We start from the raw sequence: 19,578 nt of genomic DNA on the forward strand, positions 1-19,578 counted from the left end.
CTCATTATCACATTGGATTGTGTCCAGAATAAAGATTTATTATGCTGAGACAGATGTGCCATTTCCGTTAGTTGTCTATGTACATTTTATTAGAGAGCGTGCATTTTTTACCATTTTTGATCCAGGAGATCTATAGAGCTGCAGCATAATTGTCCACTGATATATTTGTCAGGCTCTAGACCTTAGACCTGGATGCAAGAAAAGAAGCATTGGTTGGAAAAAACGAATTGCAATCCATGTCCACGAAAGTGATTCAGAGAGCTTTTTCCAGCACCTTGATGAGTAGCTTGCTAGAATACCAGTGCGGGACTGCACAAAAGACCAAATGTGAAAACAGTTGCACTTACCTGTAACTGCTGTTCATGGATGTCTTCTGTACAGGCATACATTCCTTCCCACCTGCCCTGCTGCAGGTTCTCAGAATAGTCCATAAAGTCTGTGCTTGTGGCAGCTCAAGTAGATTTGAGGGGAGGGGTACAGTTCTTTTGGACCATGTCGCTGTTAAGTTGGGAACAGTTGCAATGGCTCTAACAATTCATATGTCCCCTAGTGGTTTTAAGCTGGAAGACAATCATTCTGAGGCAAGCCTGCTCATGCGTAGTCCCAATGTGTGTGCCTGCACAGATAATACTTGAAGAACAGCAGTTCCAGGTAAGTGAAACCTGTTCATCGATCTGTAGGTTACAATTATGGATGTTTTAAAGTGTATTATACAGATGTGGAACCAACTGTTGATTGGTGGGAGACATATGGAAAGAGTCTAAGAGAGCCAATTCTCAAGCTACACCCAGGTGCAAGAGACCATGGATGGAGAATACAGCAGAATTTTAAAATAGACAGAAAAATTATAAAATATTTATTTATTCCATTTTTGAATGGAGGAAATGTGATGAGATTGAAAGCTCTGGTAACTTTTTTCAAGCTTATCTAAATCCCTTGGAAAAAGGAGGAAACCTTGTTGGTATGTTTTTAAAATCTGTGTTTTCAATGAGGAAATATGTAGGAATTTTAAAAAAATCCCTTGCTGTGCTAGCCCTTTCCCACAAACACACATCTGACAATATGAAATATACTTTGTTCTTATGCAATCACTGTTCTGTTGATTCAAATCACTTGCCTGTACTTGGAAGTTTTCAGATGAGAAGGCAGTCTGCCATGCTATAGTATCACTTTCTGCATCTGATAGTCTAAGATGCAGACTTTTTAAAATGTAGTCATTGGAGGATGCTTCTCTATTTATGTCAAGGAGCAGTCGTTGGATAGGAGTGTTAAACCCTGCCATTTCCATTGATACAGGACCAGAAAAAGTGGGCAAAAAGAGCGTTCCCATGCATTAAAGATGTTCCTGAATTATTGGATCTGCCTGAAATCTGTATTATTGGATCCGCTGAGACAGAAATGGAACCCGCCCCCTCCCCAATTGCTAGAAATTGTGCTGTCTAATGGTTTCTCTAACAGAGAATTTTTACTTCCCCACATTCCCCTTCATGATAAAGCCCAGAGTTCCTCCTGAAATGTTGTTCCTGAGGGTCAGCATGAGGGGAAACTAATGTCAATCTCCCCCTCACTTCTCAGAAATCCTCTGCTGAATCTAAGCCGGTATAAAAGCCCAGTATAAAAAATGTGGTCCAGGTTTGATCTCAGTTTTTTTTTAACCTCAAGTGAATGCTCATGAATATATGTAAGAAATAGTACATTAGGAAACACGTACATGGATTTTGCAGAAATCATCCTTGACAGTATTCTAATCTTATGCTTGAATTGTGTGTGTGTTTATTCTAGTATTTTGTGTTTTATATGAAAATCCCTGTAGGCATTTTTTCATTGAACATATTTACTGCATACACTGTAATCTGTTATAATTAGCTATATTTATTTATTTATTTATTTGTTCCACTTATATACCACCCTCCCCCGAGGGGCTCAAGGCGGTTTATAGAATAAATACAAACAAGTGGATAAACAAATACAGTGCTAAATGTTAATAATCAAGTTAAAATCAAGTTAAAATGCAGCGCTCAAGTTTCTTAATAATTTAAAATGCAGATGGCGTTTGACCATTAAACTCCTCTAAAATTCCTCTGAGAGGGGAACAGCAGGTCTTAGCTGTTAACGGGCACATATATCAGCAGCTGGCCTCCCCAAAAGCCCAGCGGAATAGCTCGATCTTACAGGCCCTGTGGAACTCATTTAGCTCCCGCAGGGCCCAGACAGCTGGAGGGAGAGCATTCCACCAGGCAGGGGCCAGGGCCGTAAAAGCCCTGGCCCAAGTGGAGGCCAGCCGCATCATGGAGGGGGCGGGGATATCCAGCAAATTGGCCTCTGCAGAACGCAGAGACCGACGTGGGACATATGGGGCCAGATGGTCCCTTAGGCATGAGGGTCCCAGACCGCGTAAGGCCTTAAAGGTTAACACCAATACCTTGAAGACAGTTCGGAACTCAACTGGGAGCCAGTGCAAGCGGTGCAACACATGCATGATGTGATCCCTGATGGCACCTCCCGTGAGCAAATGAGCCGCTGCATGCTGGACCAGTTTTCTTGGACATTTAACTCAATTCCAAGTACAATATATCAAAAATCTAATTTATAAAGCAGTGACCTGTGAATTTTTTTTTTAATTGAGGAAAATTTAAAAAACTGAGCTTCAGATGTATTTAGTCCTTAAATTATATAAACGTTTTCCATTTTATCAGTAAAGTAATTCAGTATTGCCATTAGTCACTTATAGGAAGATCTCAAGTTATCATGGACCAGTTTTTTCAGCCCTTGCTTGTATAATTCATATCTATCTATATCTATCTATCTATATCTATATCTACACACACACACGTGTGTGTGTGTGTGTGTGTGTGGAGAGAGAGAGAGATTAAAAAAATCGAATTCCACTCACTGACTCACTCGCCAACGGAACTCAGAAACCGCCAAACCTACGCCCTTGAAATTTGGCACAGCGGTTCCTCATGTACCCAAGGCGCTCAATAAGAAAGGATTTCCAAAAATATTGAATTCAACTCGAGATATTAGCTATTTATTGTTTTTCCTATTCATCTCTGCCCATCTGCCCGAACATTCCGTGTATGACAGTTGAGCACCAAAGCACTTCAGCTGTCTTCCCAGTTTCTCTGATGAGTCACTCTAACAGTGATTGGTACTCCGCATTTACATCTACAACTTCCTGTCATAGGACTTTTCAGGGACGGCTACGTTGCTGCTCTAACTCCACTATCCCCATCGACCAGCTGTGGTACTGTCCACCAAACAACAGGCACGCTTGATCGACTGGTGCAATGCCTTAAATACACAAAGCAACTTACACATTGCATTACACACAGACAGTGCCATAAAGCTTCTGCCACATATGCACAACCCACACCACCACTCCACAGGCACGCTGTGAGGAAACCAGCTACATGTCACCCCTCAGTTCACAGATACACTGTACAGAACTATGCTGACTGTCACCCTGAAATTCACCGCTCTCACCAACATGTAGTGAACCATGGGTTCCCTGCTATCCAACACCACAGCAACCTGCTCCTTCTGTTGCAGCCGCTACAGGGGGACTGAACAAATTCATGCAGACGCTGTTATCATCAGCACATAGCGAAACACAAGTTCCCTCAGCCTCATGGTGGAACCCCAGCACCATGACTGCACCATGGCTCACATATGAGGTATCGAGGGCCTAAATAGGACGCTCCAAGATGTTACCGGCCGCAACTGTCTTACGGGTGCAGTTCTGTGCATTTCTTATGGGTGGAGTATTTGCATTTCTGCCTTCCACTTTTCTCAACTTCCCCCAAATTACTGCTGAACTCTGCCCACCTGCATGAACATTCCGTGGCTGACAGTTGACCACCACACATTTCCATCTCCTACACCACAGCATTTCAGCTTCCTCCCCAGTTCCTTTGATGAGTCGTTCAATCAAACAGTGAGTATTATTTTGCGATCACGGGTGATAATTGAACACCACACGTTTCATGCCCTTCACCATGTACATGTATTCACCATGTATTCTAAGAAACTTTTGGAGCCCACCAGGCTTCCTCTTTACTACTTAGAATTCATCAGTATATACTTAGTATTTAGTAAATTTCTCAAACTGCATGGCTCCGAAGTTCATTTCAATTTCACCTTACCGTTACTCAACTTCAACAAGCCATACATTAGTATTCGGGTTTCTGCATTCCATTTTCTCCCACTCCCCGTAGCAAAGCACAGGCTAGTAAAACATGTAAGCAAAGCAATCTTTTTAAAGTAATTTTTTATTCTAAGAAACTTACAATTCAGATGGTTGATCCAGATTAAACCTAAACAGTTTATTCAGCATTTTACAACTTAATCCGTTATGTACTTACAGAAAGGAAAGTATATTATAACAGATGGAGCATGGTTTAATGAGGAGATTGACATAGGAGATGAGTTCCCACTAAGCCAAGTAGATATAATTAGCCTTTATATCATTTAAGTTAATAAGATTATTTTGGTATGACTGTTTTTCAGCCTTAATGGAAAGCTCTTATGGAAAATGTTGCTAGACAGCAAGCCTCAGTGGACTCTGTTGAAATGTCATAAACTTTACCTTTGGTAGAGTTTTATTGTTTCTCTACTCTGGATTGATGAAATAAAGAAGACATGAACGAGATGTTGCTGACACATGTACAATTTGACCTGAAAATTGCCCATTATTGTTGCTGTCATTTAAAAGTATTTGCTTTCTCATTTCGTTGGCTAATTATCAACAGGACAAAAGTATGCATACTCTTCATACATTACCGTTCAAACACCTAGAATAGTATCTGTTGAAAGTGTCTGGCTTCTGAACATATTTTTATAGTTATAAGCTTTCACTTTCCCCATTGGTGACTAGACAAGGCATTTCATGTCCTCCAGTGTCAAATCCTGGAAAATGTGCTCCAATGTCAAATCCAACAATGCTGAGGTGTTATGTAGTCAATTAAGTTGAATATACATTCACAGGTTATTCTAGATGAATATTTGTCTTACTTGTGGACAAGTAATGGAAAAACAAAGTCAGGGTGACAATACCCAAGGGAAAGACCTTTTCTTTGCCCAACACAGTGATCATTTATACCTCCGTGGGGGGCAGGGAGGGAAGGTTAAGGGACAAAAAAAAATCAATCTGCTATACGTAGGAATCAAATTAACAACCACAAGGTACTAGTCATTCATATCAACCATCTTGAAAACTAAGACATTCTTTGGTGGTAGGCATAGGGGAAAACTGGGATGGAGTAATGGCTCAAAAATCTGCTTGTGTTGGCTGTTTACTTTTTTGACCACTTGCCAGTCCTGTACATTTATACTAGTTGTGAGAATGGTATTCGATAGTGATTTTCACAGTATTTTCCTTTTATTCGTGAAGTGAAAAAGCACCTCAGATATTGCTAGTAACACCCCACAAAAAACCCAGTTTCTACATGTACATGAGAACCAAGAGAACATGAGAATTTGGGTGCTGTGTGGTTTCCGGGCTGTATGGCCGTGTTCTAGCAGCATTCTCTCCTGACGTTTCGCCTGCATCTGTGGCTGGCATCTTCAGAGGATCCTCTGAAGATGCCAGCCACAGATGCAGGCGAAACGTCAGGAGAGAATGCTGCTAGAACACGGCCATACAGCCTGGAAACCACACAGCACCCAAGTGATTCCGGCCGTGAAAGCCTTCGACAATACATAGAACATGAGAATGTTTGTCTAACATTGCCAATATCAAAAAAGCAACCGCCAATATGTTGATGTCAAGTGAAAATTCAAGGTTAACATTGAGAAATAGGGCATCTAATGCACACATGAGATTTCATACATATTTACTTTCCTCATGCAGGTAAGTCTTACTGAGCATTGGCTATCTAAAAACTTTGGAATTTGTTTCAAAAAGCTGTTATTTAGTAATTGTTTTAGGTGGGGGGATTCTTGACTACAGAAATCACTAAACTTCTATTTTGTAATACTGATTGTTGTCAGACTTTATAAAACTGTGAAACAGGAGTTCAGTGGTATTGTAAAGAATAATAAATTAATTCCAGCATAAGCTTGCATGTGTCAAAGATTCCTATTCATGTGCTTTGATGGGCAAACATGACTACACAACTGCAAATGTAAAACAGTACGTACACTGAAGGGAAAATAGCATTGGTTTTCCTTTGGAGGTTTTCATTAGTTAGAAATTCTGTTATTAAGCAGGAACTTTTCCCCTCCATTTTCAGAGCATTAACGCTTACCTGCTTAGTTGTGGTGAATGTTATGAGATTGAGTTGAAAATAATTTAGCCATCAAGGAAATATTCTCTTGAGAGTAATGTACTTTAGTACTTGGTAAAGTATGATCCTTATGCCTTCATTATTCACTCTCCACCTCTTCACAACTACCTAGAGACAATATTAAATTGATTAGAACAAAGTGGTTCTATGATGTTAATCTCCCATTCCTTTTGTTTGGCGTCCTTTTCTCTCACATAGATAAATGCTTCTGCCTTTCTGTTCAGGACCTGTTCTGTTTCTACAAAAGCACTGCATATCAAAACAGATGTATTAAGTCTTTGTTCTCTCATGGCATTCTGCCTTGGCTTCCTTTACCTAACTTTGCTTGTAACACCTGCTGCTTTTATCCTTCTGTTCACCAGCTGTCAGCCCTCAGCATTACTTGCATTTCCCCTCTGTTCTTTTTTCCATTACAAGCAAAAATTTATGATCTCCCAGAAACCTGATTTGATTTCTTAATGTTGAATCTATATGCAAATTCATTTTATAATTACTGCTAAAATTCATTTTATGCATAGTCTTCTCTGCACTGTATATTAGTTATACAATTTTATTTTAGAGTTGTTCATCTATATACTATGGTATAACATAAATTCTTAGGAACTGTTCATAGTTGTGCACACAGAATTCCTTAATGGAAAAGGTAAGGTTGGTTAACACTCACAAGTCTAATATCAATGTCCTCTTAAGAAGAAAAGCAAATTGAGCAGAATCCCCAAGGTGGTAGTAATGTCCACTCAGGCTGAAGAGTATATTCAAAACAAAAGTTGAACTGAACCACAAAATGTACTGCAAGTTTTGTCTAAAATTAAATTTTACTACCTTTTAGAAAGATTTTTTGTTGATTAAGTGGTTACATTATAGATCTTAATTGCTTGGCAAAAAAGTATTTACACCATGTCCCCAATCACCAAAGATGCCACACAAGACACTTATGTTCAACTGAGATATAATTCATCAGCCACTGATCTGAGCCTCATTAAAGACTCACCCACCAATGCAGACACCCTAACTAATGGGATGCCAGTGATATGCCAACATTAAGGACAATCCCATTCTGGTTCCAAGCATGAGGCAACTAAAGCTGTCCTTAGCTTACCCTAGCCTTCATGTAATAGTGTGCCAGGGAGAACTATAGTCCCAGGAACTGAACTGGGAATGTCCCAACCTTGAGGGAGCTCCCCGCTCCAAATCCATAAGAGGTCAATGTGGGAAATCTCCTCAGAAGAAATGTCTGTTTGCTAAAATATTCCTAACTTTAAGCAAAAGCCCACACTACTCCAGCCACCTCAACATAGGCCAATCTGAAATCAGACCTAGCTGAAAGTAAACAGTCCACCCTGACAAGTGGCAAAGTGAAGCATGAGGAAAAGAGCTCTTTTCCAGCCAATCTGAAGTCAAAAATCTTGCTTGGAACAACTAGCTACTGCTACATTGCCAGCTATGGAATGAATGGATGGCCAGATCTGACCACTAAGTGCCTTTACAGGGGAGGAACAATCTCCTCCACCCAGACTGGTCGAAGAGACAAGTCTCCTATATAAAATGATCAAATACAGATTTCAAAAGAATCCTCAAAGATAGTTTCTATTCAAAACAAAAAACTTAAGGTGCCAATAAAATTGTGAGCATTATTTGTATATAGTGTTACCCCTCAAAATTACATAGTTTCCCACTTGATCACTGAAGCAGCATGTTACAAACACGAATGTTTTTATACCACAAAAGATCACAGGATCCTGTGTATCAGTTGTCTCATCCCTTACTATTCATTTTGCAGCATCTGCAGCCAATACGAGTTCATTCATGTTATAATGTTAACACTTCCATCCTCTGCGCAGTCCTTTTTGTAATTCCACCATTCATCCCTCAATGAAAACTTGGTGAGATTAAAAGGGAGACTTCTTTAAAAAGGAAGAAATCTTAAACAGTATCCTCACTTAACCTTTGTACCACAATTATATTGTCTACTGCACTGCCCATTTCGAATGCATTCTGTTAGATACTGTGGCTCTTTTTTCATCTACGTTATGGATATTTCTTTGATGTTTTCTTAGAAATTCGGTGGTTCTTTAAATTGCAAAGTTTTTAGCTTTGCTGTATTTCTTGAAGTATAAGTGAAATTCCTTAATTCAGCAGTCAGAACCAACATTCCAGTTCTTATTTAGCACCATTAGCATGTGGCACATTCACATCCCAGACACTTGGCAAGCAAGCTTATTAAGCGAAATGCATAAAGTTGTGCTACCAGCTCCGCAAAAAGCTCTGCTTTAGCTTTTATTCAGAACGTATATTGTGACTCTCCTCTTCTCTTGCTTTCTTTGTTCCATCAAAGAGCAAGATATTTACAAAGTTCTGCATGTTTCTTGCTGCTATAGTAGTTGTCCTTTTTATTTTCATTGTCTTTTTTCCCCTCCTTGGACCAATACAAATTGGACTTTTCAAAAGAGCAGAGATTATTTCCGTAGCTTCTCCATTAGTAGCCTTATACTAAAATGTAAATTAGAACCATATATATGTGTGTGCACATCTGCATTTGTTCAAGCCCATGCTTATTTACAAAAACCATTATGAATTTTTTAAAAAATCATCACAGATAATTTTTTTGCTTAGCTCATGGAAGGAATTTCCTGCAGGTGGCTATTCATCAAATGAGGACTATCTACGCCATAGGTCTTAACCTTTTATAAGTATTATTTCTTTCAAGTAATTTAAAAGACCAGCCATTTGCAATCAGATCATAGATTGGTTTTAAAATACATCTCCTTCTGGCATCCATCAAACTGTTGGAGTGCAAATTTTCTTTGACAAATTCTTAGTGAACTTTCTTTCCATTAGACATGATTATGTTCAAGCATGTCTTCAGCAAGACTAATAAACCACAGATAGAAATGAATTTGCAGTTCTGGAATTATAGCGTTCACCTTTCCTGCAGACTTCCTTTCCAAGAATTATCACATGGCTTTTATGTGAATTCTGAGTTTCCTTGAAGACTCTGAAATTCTCCAATACTGTGAAATCTATTTCTTTATTTTTCTTAATAGGATGCAGCACAGATGGCAAGCAAGCTGAGGAGCAATCTGCAGCTGCAAGCGAAGAAGAGACTTATCCTTTTTGTAGGGAGCCAAGTTATTTTGAAATCCCTACAAAGGAATTCCAGCAACATTCACAAATGGCAGAGGGTACTGTTCATGAGATTCCAACAAAAGACACACACATAGCAGGGGCAGGGCATGCTTCATTTACTATTGAATTTGATGACAGCACCCCAGGAAAAGTAACCATCAAAGATCATGTCACAAAATTCACTCCAGATCAGCGCCACAAGCCTAAGAAGCCTTCTCCTGGCAGTCAGGATCTTCCTGGGCTTCAATCTGTGATGATGGCACCAGAGAGTAAAGTGGCAAACTGGTTAGCACAAAACAATCCCCCAACAATGCTCTGGGAATCAACAGAGGAAGATTCAAAAAGTATTAAGAGTGATGTTCCAGTCTACTTGAAAAGACTGAAAGGTAAAATAATTTCATCTGCATTTACTTACTCTACTTTGACTATTTCACAGTAAGTATTCTAAATGGGTGTTTATTGCACTATTGTAGATCAAAATGTTTTGAATGACCCCAAATTCTATACCTAGACCAAGAAACTGAATGTATGTGCATTTCTGTTTCAAGTTCTTTTGAATACTACTAATCTCCTTTTGCATAATTACTTCTAATCTGTAAACGATTAAGAATGGGAAAGTATTCAGGTTTCACTTTGCACTTCAACATTCCTGTTTAGTTTATTTCCAGTACTGGCTTAGTGGGGTTGTGTTCTGCCCACCCCCCCAACAAAGCACATAGCATTTTTTAATTTGAATTTTTGAAAGGGCATAAATATCAGTATTCATGTCTCCCCCAGTACCAATTTGAGATTCCAGCATTATTTGGGTTTTATTATTCACTATGGGGGATTGGAAGGAGGCTGGAGTGTCTGACTTTCTACCAAAGGACACCAAAATTGCAGAGGACCTTGTTCTGTCTGTCCATTAAAGGACCCCCCCCAAAAAAAAATTCAATCAAATTGGACCAAAAACCAATTACAGGTCCCTAATCAAGGGGCCCCCAGTCATCTTTCTTGTCTCCACTGTTTCCAATGGGGGGAAATTTTGTACTTTTTCTAGAATGAAGCCAATAGGTAAACTCAAAAGAACAACAGTCCCCCCCCCCCGCCCAATCCAAACAACCAAAAATACCCAACAACCAATGTCACACTAAGAGCATCCAAGCAAAACCAATTCAGCAAAGCATTAACAAGGCAGTTAGCTAAACCTGGCAAGACACTGAAATCTAGCCGTGGATAGACATTGTGGAATGGGGAGTTCAGAGTTCCAGTTTTTAAAAGTAGCTTAGTCTCTTAGTCAAGCAAGCCAATAGAGGTCAATTTTAGCACTGTCCTCTTCCTGGTAATTTCAGTTAGAATAGATTTAGGTTATTTTTATAGGGACAGGAGGTGGGGGCTATAAGTTTTGGTTGCATGATTTAGGATTGGCTAAAAGTTGCTTCTTTTAAATACATTTCTTTCTTTAAATTAAACTGTGTTTCATGCCGCCTGTTGGCAATTGACTTTCATTGTATCGCTTTTCTGAAGATATGCTATCCAAGTCTCCCTAAAGACTGATGATTCTACTTTCTCTACTTTACTTCAAATTATTTCCCAAGAGATTGGATTCAAGTGTTATCTTCCATTTTTAAATTGTGATGGTAACTATCACACTGTCACACTACCCAGATACAAGAAATTTGTCACGCTACCCATATATATCACATACCCAGTATCACGCTACCCAGATATGAGAGATTTGTCAAGGTTTTCAGTGAAATGGTGTTATTTATTTTCATATGGAGACACTTATTCTGGAACATTCAAAGAAAGAATGATAACAATTTTTATGCATCTCCTAGTATGAAAGAAATACTGCTTTTAAATTTTACCTATGAACTTTTCAAATCAAAGGTGAAAGTATTTTAAAAGATGTCTTAATATTTGTTACACATTTAAATGAGCTTGTCCTTGGAAATATGGTGATAATTTTCAGGAAATTTCTTCAACATATTTCTCATATAAATCTTGCTGTAATTTTCACATCCTACTATTTAATATAAATTTAGAAGATCACTGTAAAGAGCACATACCTAGGAGGTTAGCAATTTCTCTGTGTCTCAATTAAAGATGTTCCTTAAAAAAAATCCTTATACTAATAGCGAAGTTGGACAAATCTGATAGTACTTAAATTTGATGACTGGAACAGTGAACTGGCAAGACAAATATCCCTACAAACCTGAAAAGAGTCTCAGGTTGGCAAGAAATTATGAAATTAAAAATACATTGCGGGTTTTAAAAAAACTCAAAATTATAAAATGAAAGCCTGTATCTTTAAGCTATAGATTTAATCCAGTGACTGTTGCTAGGAAACCATAGCATTTCAGACTGTGTTCTGTGAGTAAAAAGATGGGGGAGAAGTCCCCCATCAGGGTCCTTTCCATGCCTCTTTTCACCTTTGAAAGAAGACTCATTGGGGTTAGGTCTAGCTATGATTTCTAACTCTAGGTTGGGAAACTCCTATAGATTTTGTGGAGTCTAAGGAGACTAAGGTTTGGGAAGGGGAGAGGTCCCAGCCAAATATAATGCCATAGAGTCCACCCTCCAAAGCAGTTGTTTTTCCAGGGGGACAGATCTCTGCCATCTGGAGTTCATTTGAAAATTCTGGGAGATCTGACATTACCCACTGAGTGTCCTGATACCTCCTGATTTGCATGACTCAATTAGGCCTGGCTGCTTGCTATCTTCCACAGCAGCCATCCTATGAAAGTCAGTGTGGTGTAGCAGTTGGAACTACAGAGCAGGATCTGGGGACCCAAGTTGGAATCACCAACTTGCTGTGGAAGCTCACTGTGTGATTTTGGACCAGTCACATAGTTTCATCCTAAACTACCTCACAGGGTTGTTGTGAGGATAAAAATGTGAAGAGTAGAATAATGTAAGCTGCTGTGGTTCCCACTGTGGAAAAAGGTGGGGTATAAATTAAATGACTAACTATAGCTTAGGGATATAATACCATCAATTCCACCTTCCAAAGCCTCCATTTCCTCCATGAGAACTAGGATTGCCAACCTCCAGGTGTGATTGGAGCTCACCCAGAATTACAACTGCCATCCAGATAACAGATCAGTTTCACTGGATAAAATGCTGTTTTGGAAGGGAACCAACCTCTGCAGTTGAGAGATTTGTTGTGATTCCATGCCCCAACTGACAACCCTAGAAAGAGAGGGTTGACAACCCTAGAAAGAGAGAAGGAAGCAGGAAAGGGAGAGAAGGTATGGAGGCTTTCAGGAAAGTGAAAGAGAAAATAATTGGGGAGAAGGAAATGAAATGGCTTCTATCTTGCAAGTTCCCACTTGAAGAGTACAAATTTGATTGAACTGAGTATATTGGGTCTGAATTTTGAGTTTTCTAACTTTCTGATGTAATCACTTCTGTGTTTGAGTATATTGCTTCTATTCAAGAATTGAGGTGCAATACAAACTTTGTTCTGTGTAGGATAACCAAGCTATGTGCACATATTTTCCATTGGCTAGAGGCTATACAATGATCGTACTGTTTGCAGTGACTCTCAGCAGGCATAACAGTTCCTGGCCAAGAACAATACATAAATGGCTTACATTTTCTGTACAGGAAACGATTGTTGTAGTTGCAATCCTTACAGTATTTAGATCTGCAAGCATTCCTGAGGCTGAATGCAGGTGTTCGGGACTGGAGATGGACTATTAGCTGACATCCTGCTACACAACATAGCCAGTTTCTCACACCTTGAGAAATACCTCTGTTTTTGTTACAATAGTAAAATGTTACTCTGGTTCCTTTACTCTAGGATTGCTGTGTGTATCTGGTTGTGTTACATTATGTGTACTAGTTAAAAAAGGTTTTCATTTCATTTTCAGATGCTGAATGTTCTCCATGCAATCTTAGTCTGTGGACCTTAAACTTTTCCCACTTTTCTTAAAAGCTAAAGCTACCCTGTTTTGTACTGGCTCTTTTCTCGTGTGATTTGTAAAAGTTCATTATATTTGACAACAATATGATATAGCTAGTAATATTGATTTAGAGGTCAAAATGACAGAATGGAATGGCATTTGGGGAAGTAAATATAGTTGGATTGGGAGTCCTGTTGATTTTACGTGTCCACATGCTGGTGTAGCTGTTGCTGCATTGTTTACATTTCATCAGTGATTAAGAAGTAAACATTTTCTAAGTGATTCAAATGCATCTCCCTCACTGACTATCTAGCAAATGACTCCATTGTTCCATGGCAAGTCTGAATGTGTGTGTGGTTGCCATGGGAAGCTTGCAGGGTTTGTTACTAACAGTTCAGCTTCTAACAGGGAAGAAACATTTCCCCCTGCGTTCACAGGTTTGAGAGACTCTCTGTATTGCTGTCATTTGTGTATTGCTACATTTCTATTTTTTATTTAATTATTATTTTTGTCTCTGCAGGAAATAAACATGATGATGGAACACAGAGTGATTCAGAAAATGCCGGAGCACACAAACATTACGGCAAGCGATCAGTGCTTGAAGAACAGTTAAGGCATCATTATACTGAACAAAAAAAGCAGTATGCAAAAGCCCAGGAGGCAGGAAAACACTCAGACCAACCTGCTTTAAGTCAGACTGCTTTTATGATTGAATTTTTTGATGAAGGCCACCCCCGAAAGAGGCGATCTCATTCCTTTTCTCAAAATGTGGGAGCTTTGTGCCCTGAAATGCCTCCTCCATCGTCTCATACAAAAACTGAAAAAGTGAGACCTGCAGCGAGTGACTCTAAAGGCAATCAGTTACCTTTGCAGCAGCAAAGACCCGGACAGGCCAAACTTTTAAAGCAAAAATCAGAAGAACCTTCGTCTGCATTGCCTTTCTTACAGACTGCGTTGTTAAGAAGTTCTGGAAGCCTTGGGCATAGACCAAGTCCAGGTGACGATATGGAGAAAAAGTTAAAAAGTCAGCTAGGAGCAGTAACTTTTGAAAAGGATGATGATGACCAGAGTGATAAAGGTACTTACACCATTGAGCTGGAAAACCCCAATGCTGAGGAAGTGGAAGCTCGCAAAATGATTGATAAGGTAAGTAGTTTAAATGTATTGGGACATATAACTTGTGGTGTCTTTGACAGGACACTAGTAAGTACAATAGTTTGAGTAATATCTTAAAAGGGTGGTGATGATATTGTTGAAAAGATACAGTTCACAAAGTGACTAAATCATCACTACTTACATGCCTATTAATATTTGCACCATAGTCTTTTTAAAGAAAAAAATTACACTCTGAAAGGATCCAAGAACACTAGTTTATGTGAACGACTGTAATATATTGATGTAGCTTTCTTTTAGCTAGATATTTTGGACCACTAATCTTTCTAAAAACAGACATGCTTACTTTTACAAATATTTATATTGATTACTATGGTACAAACTGATGGAATAAAGACTAGTGTTGCTTAAGAATAAATGAATATTATACTACAGCATAATAAGTATTTCTTTCTTCCTCTCTCTCTCTCTCTCTCTCTCTCTCTCTCTCAAAAATCCTTAATTTGAATGCCTGCAACATTATAATGAAACTTCACATGCCAAATAGAGAAGTTGAAAAGAACACCATTAAAGTTGTTTAAAACATTATGAACTATTATTTTAAAAGAATGCTTTTTATTTTAAATTGCATGACACTCCTTTCCTCTCCTGATGTTTCATAGCAAAGCATAGCTTGCTGTTCTATCCCGGCTGCCTTGATCTCCCAAGCATTGATGTAATGGCAAGTTACAGCTTGTCATGAAAAAGGTGTTGAAGTGTGAAAAGGGTGAGGACTTGGAGTAACCATGTGACTAAGGCTTGCTCATGGTTTGGTGAACCAAACCAAAGGCTTCAGTGTGATGTATTTGAGGGTCAGGGATTTTAAGGGAGTCCAGTTTGGTTTTTTTATTAAATTTAGATTTCATTTTAAACGAGGATATTTTTAAAGGAGACATAATGTATTCCATTCTAAACATGTATGGTTTCAGTTAATAGTTGTATTCAGCAACACTACTCAGGTTATAGCAGAAGGAGCATTCCATGCCAGATCAGAATTTTGCAGTGTTATCTCATGTATACATGCTGGAATGTATCAACAGCTGTTGTTGTTTTTTAAGTTCTATCGTTCTGGACAGGTTCCACATCCCTTCAAACATATTTTTAATCACATGTGCCATAAAATGCGTGCTAATTGTTTTTGCTATATAATGAGATATACTCTGCTTACAACTGTCATTAAAGCCTCCTTTTGAAGCTCAAAATCTTTAAGAAATGTGAATAAAAAATTAAATAGGAATGCAACAGTAACTAATGACCATACATTTATAGCACAATTTCTGGGATTTTCTGTGTACAAGTAGATCCAATAATGACTGTTCACCTGCTGTTGACCCATTTATTACATTGTGATAGTTCCTCCACACATTGCGTTGCCATATTTTCAAGTGCACATAATTGGCTGCCAAATTTCTCCCTATCAGCATATATGCAAAGTACCACAAGGTTAAAAATGTGCTTATTTGATAGTATATTGCATAGTAAGACAATGTAATAAATTAATTTCATGATGTATAGAATTTAATTTTCAAATGTAAATTTGATTAAATTTTGTACTGTACATTTTGGGGCTTTGAGGCTGTGAAAAAATTCACTATAGATACATTTCTTTAAAAAAGAAGAAGACCACACCAAGGCAAAACAAAGACAAAGAAACAAATGGTACATGTGGAAACAAATTATTTAATTATTATTATTTTGCAATCTGTATGTGTTTTGTATGCAGACTCATCTGTGGAATCTTTCAGATTCTTTTTAGTAACATCCCCATGGATGCATTCAAGCAAATGCCTGAATAATTCCTCCTGACAAAGCTGCATGTGAAACATGTAGGGGTTGCAAAATTGATTAAAGAAGTCATTTCCATCTGCACAATTTGTTTTAGATACATTTGTCTTAGATACATTTGACACATCACCTTGCAAAATTTCCACAGAATTCTCTCATCTTGTGCTAAAAGTGTGTTAATTTGGCATGGAATGACTGAACACTTCTTCAATGATGAAAGAAACTCCTTATGCTAGTAGAAAATGCTCATAGTCATTGGATACGGTGCGCTGGTGCGCTCTGTCTAAAGACTGCAATGACTTTTTCTCCAGCATCTGAAACAATTTAAGGCTTTGAAAAACAGATCCCATTCTAGGTATCAGAATTATATTTGTATTATTGAAGGCTTTCATGGCCAGAATTAAGTGGTTGTTGAGCGTTTTTCCTAACATTGCACCTGCATCTATGGCTGGCATCTTCAGAGGCATGTCATGGTAAGATATGTTTCCCTCCATGACATAGTGTGGATGTTGCATATCTGTTTTTGTTCAGCTCCCTTGTGGGAGGTGGATGAGGCGTTTTACATGTCTCTGGGTGGAGTTCATTTGCAATTGCATTTCTGTGTTTCCTGGTGGTCTGAGTTAGAGTTCATTAGTAGTTGCATTTGTATGTGTCCTGGTGATGTTTGATTTGAGTGAAGTGAGGTGGTTGGAGGGAAGAGTTTATAATATTTAGTGGATTGTTGAATGGTATTCGAAAGGTCCCTTGGTTTTGCTGTTTTTTAGTACTGGTCGCCATGTTTTGATGATTTTTAGACTCTTCCTTTTTGTTGGAATTGTCTTGATGTTTGTGAATTTCAATGGCTTCCCTATGTAGTCTTACATAGTAGCTGTCAGAGGTGTCAAGAATTTCTGTGTCATCAAATAGATCCTGTATCTGTGTTGGGTTAGAACAGGGGTAGGGAACCTGCGGCTCTCCAGATGTTCAGGAACTACAATTCCCATCAGCTTCTGTCAGCATGGCCAATTGGCCATGCTGGTAGGGGCTGATGGGAATTGTAGTTCCTGAACATCTGGAGAGCCGCAGGTTCCCTACCCCTGGGTTAGAACATGTTCAGCTACTGCTGATTTCTCCGGCTGGTTTAGTCTGTGGTTGAAGACATTCTAAAGTAGATGGAAAGGGAGTCCAGATAGAATAAGGGGATCTCTGTCCAATGATTTCAGCTGGTGGATGAACAATCAAATTAAGCTCAATTTCTTCCTTGCAGGGATGCTATTTTTATCTTGTGTTTCCCATAGGCATTTACTATTGGGGCCAAATTTAATTGATGGCATTTATGAAATCTTAGCAAACGTCTTACTTTAATTGGGAGAAGTCCAATTCTGGATGTTGGTTGACTTGGATTTTTGTAAAGCTCTGGAGGATGCCCAAAAACTGTCATAAAAATGTGGGGGAATGAAGAGTGCTAGGTGAGGCAATGGAGGAAAGCAGGATGATTGACTCTCCTGGATGCAGTGGCTGGGATGCCTGAATAGCAAGTCTGTTTAACAAAGGCTAGAAGATGGATGATGACCCTTACTTCTCTTATTCTGAGGTTGAGTCTTTGATCATTAATCATGCCATGACTTTTGATGATCCCCCAGGAAACCAAAAAAATAGAACTGTTAGCAGGGGAGTGTCCAGATCCCCGTGGGAACCTGGTTACTTCTTCACGAATTCCCATAGCCTGGTTTTAATTTCTCAGCTTTAATAATGTGGAGTCTCTGGAAACCATGAAGTTGACCCTAAAAACATTCCTTCCAACCTAGGGCTGCTTGAGCAGTTGCTTGTCCACATCCTTCATCCTGCAAGTATAGGAGTAAGCTTTGATAAAGGCACTAGGATACTGGTTTCCGAATGACTATCTATTATTGTTTTGCATTTCCAAGGTGTGGTTTGAATTCTGATTGAGAATTTGTTTATGTTTTTCGCAACATGTGTAACTTATGAGTTCAGAGAGAATGCATTCACCCATATATTCCTGCTCAGGCCCTGAGGGTGGAGGTGGAGGCCAGGCTGGCTGTCCTTCTCCCTTCGGAGGTGAGGGCAGTGGGGGCAGCCTGGAGGACCTTCTCAACAGTGGCCTTTGTACTGTGGAATGCCCTCCCACTAGAGGCCCCCCAGGCATCTACTATTCTGTTGTTCCAGAGCTTGGCAAAGACCAGCCTCTTTACATCTGGAGAGCCTCTTTACCTAGGGATTTGACTGATTCCTCTCTACTGGGATCGGGGGAGGGTGGTTGGGTATGTGAGTTTTATTCTAGAATGTTTTATTGTGAGAGTTTTATTCTAGAACATTTTTTAGTTTTAGGATTGGTTTTATAATGGTTTTGTATGTGACTTGTATTGTATTGTATGTGACTTTATTGTGACTTTATTATGAGTTTTATGGTAACCTGCTCTGAGACTGTCATAAAGGGTGGGGAATAAATCTAAAGAATAAATAAATATTAAAAGAACTGGCAGAAGTAATCTCAGAACCACTTGCTATAATCTTTGAATCTTTGAAAATTCCTGGAAGATAGGAGAAGTCCCAGTGGACTTAAGGAGGGCTAATGTTATCCCCATCTTCAAAAAGGGGATAAAGGAGAACCTTAATAATTAGCGTCCGGTCAGCCTGACATAATTACCAGGGAAGATTCTGGAGCAGATCATTAGACAGATGGTCTGCCAGTACTTAGAAGGGAATAATGTGATCACAAAAAGTCAACATGGGTTTCTGAAAAACAAGTCATGCCTGATTAATCTTATCTCTTTTTTTTTGTTAGAGTGACAAGCTTGGTAGATGAAGGGAATGCTGTGGACATAACATACCTTGATATTTGACAAGGTGCCCCATAATATTCCTGCAAGTAAGCTAGTGAAATGTGGAATAGACAGTTCCACTATTAGATGGATTTGTAATTGGTTGACTGTCCAAACTCCAAGGGGGCTCATCAATGGCTCATCTTTAACCTGAGAGAAGTGACTGGTGGGTTGCCACGGGGTTCTGTCCTGGCCCCAGTGCTATTCAATATATTTTTTAATCATTGACTTGGATGATGGATTAGAGATTATGCTAATCAGATTTGCAGATGACACCAAATTAGGAGGGGTAGGCTCATACCCCAGAGGACAGAGTCAGAATTCAAAATGACCTGGACAGATTGGAGAGCTGGGCCAAAACAAACAAAATGAATTTCAACAGATAAATGTAAGATACTACAGTTAGGCAGAAAAAATGAAATGCACAGATATAGGATGGGTGACACCTGGTTTGACAACAGTACATGTGAAAGGGATCTGGAAGTCTTAGTAGACCACAAACTGAACATGAGTCAC

The 19,578-nt window shown here is 39.0% G+C and overlaps 1 protein-coding gene across 11 annotated transcripts in view; it reads left to right on the plus strand.

The window, feature by feature from the left end:
• Nucleotides 1-19,578, plus strand: part of CEP170 (centrosomal protein 170) — a 121,303-nt gene that overhangs the window by 53,172 nt on the left and 48,553 nt on the right. For 10 of the 11 annotated variants that reach the window (XM_048485207.1, XM_048485198.1, XM_048485274.1 and 7 more), the window contains exons 8-9: nucleotides 9,332-9,799; nucleotides 13,824-14,449. In XM_048485207.1, coding sequence (XP_048341164.1) covers nucleotides 9,332-9,799; nucleotides 13,824-14,449 — 1,094 coding nt within the window. The remainder of the gene's footprint in view (nucleotides 1-9,331; nucleotides 9,800-13,823; nucleotides 14,450-19,578) is intronic. The other variant, XM_048485265.1, reaches the window with a different exon arrangement.

Source organism: Sphaerodactylus townsendi, linkage group LG01 (genome assembly GCF_021028975.2).
Source record: "Sphaerodactylus townsendi isolate TG3544 linkage group LG01, MPM_Stown_v2.3, whole genome shotgun sequence".
Classification (NCBI taxonomy): Eukaryota; Metazoa; Chordata; class Lepidosauria; order Squamata; family Sphaerodactylidae; genus Sphaerodactylus; species Sphaerodactylus townsendi.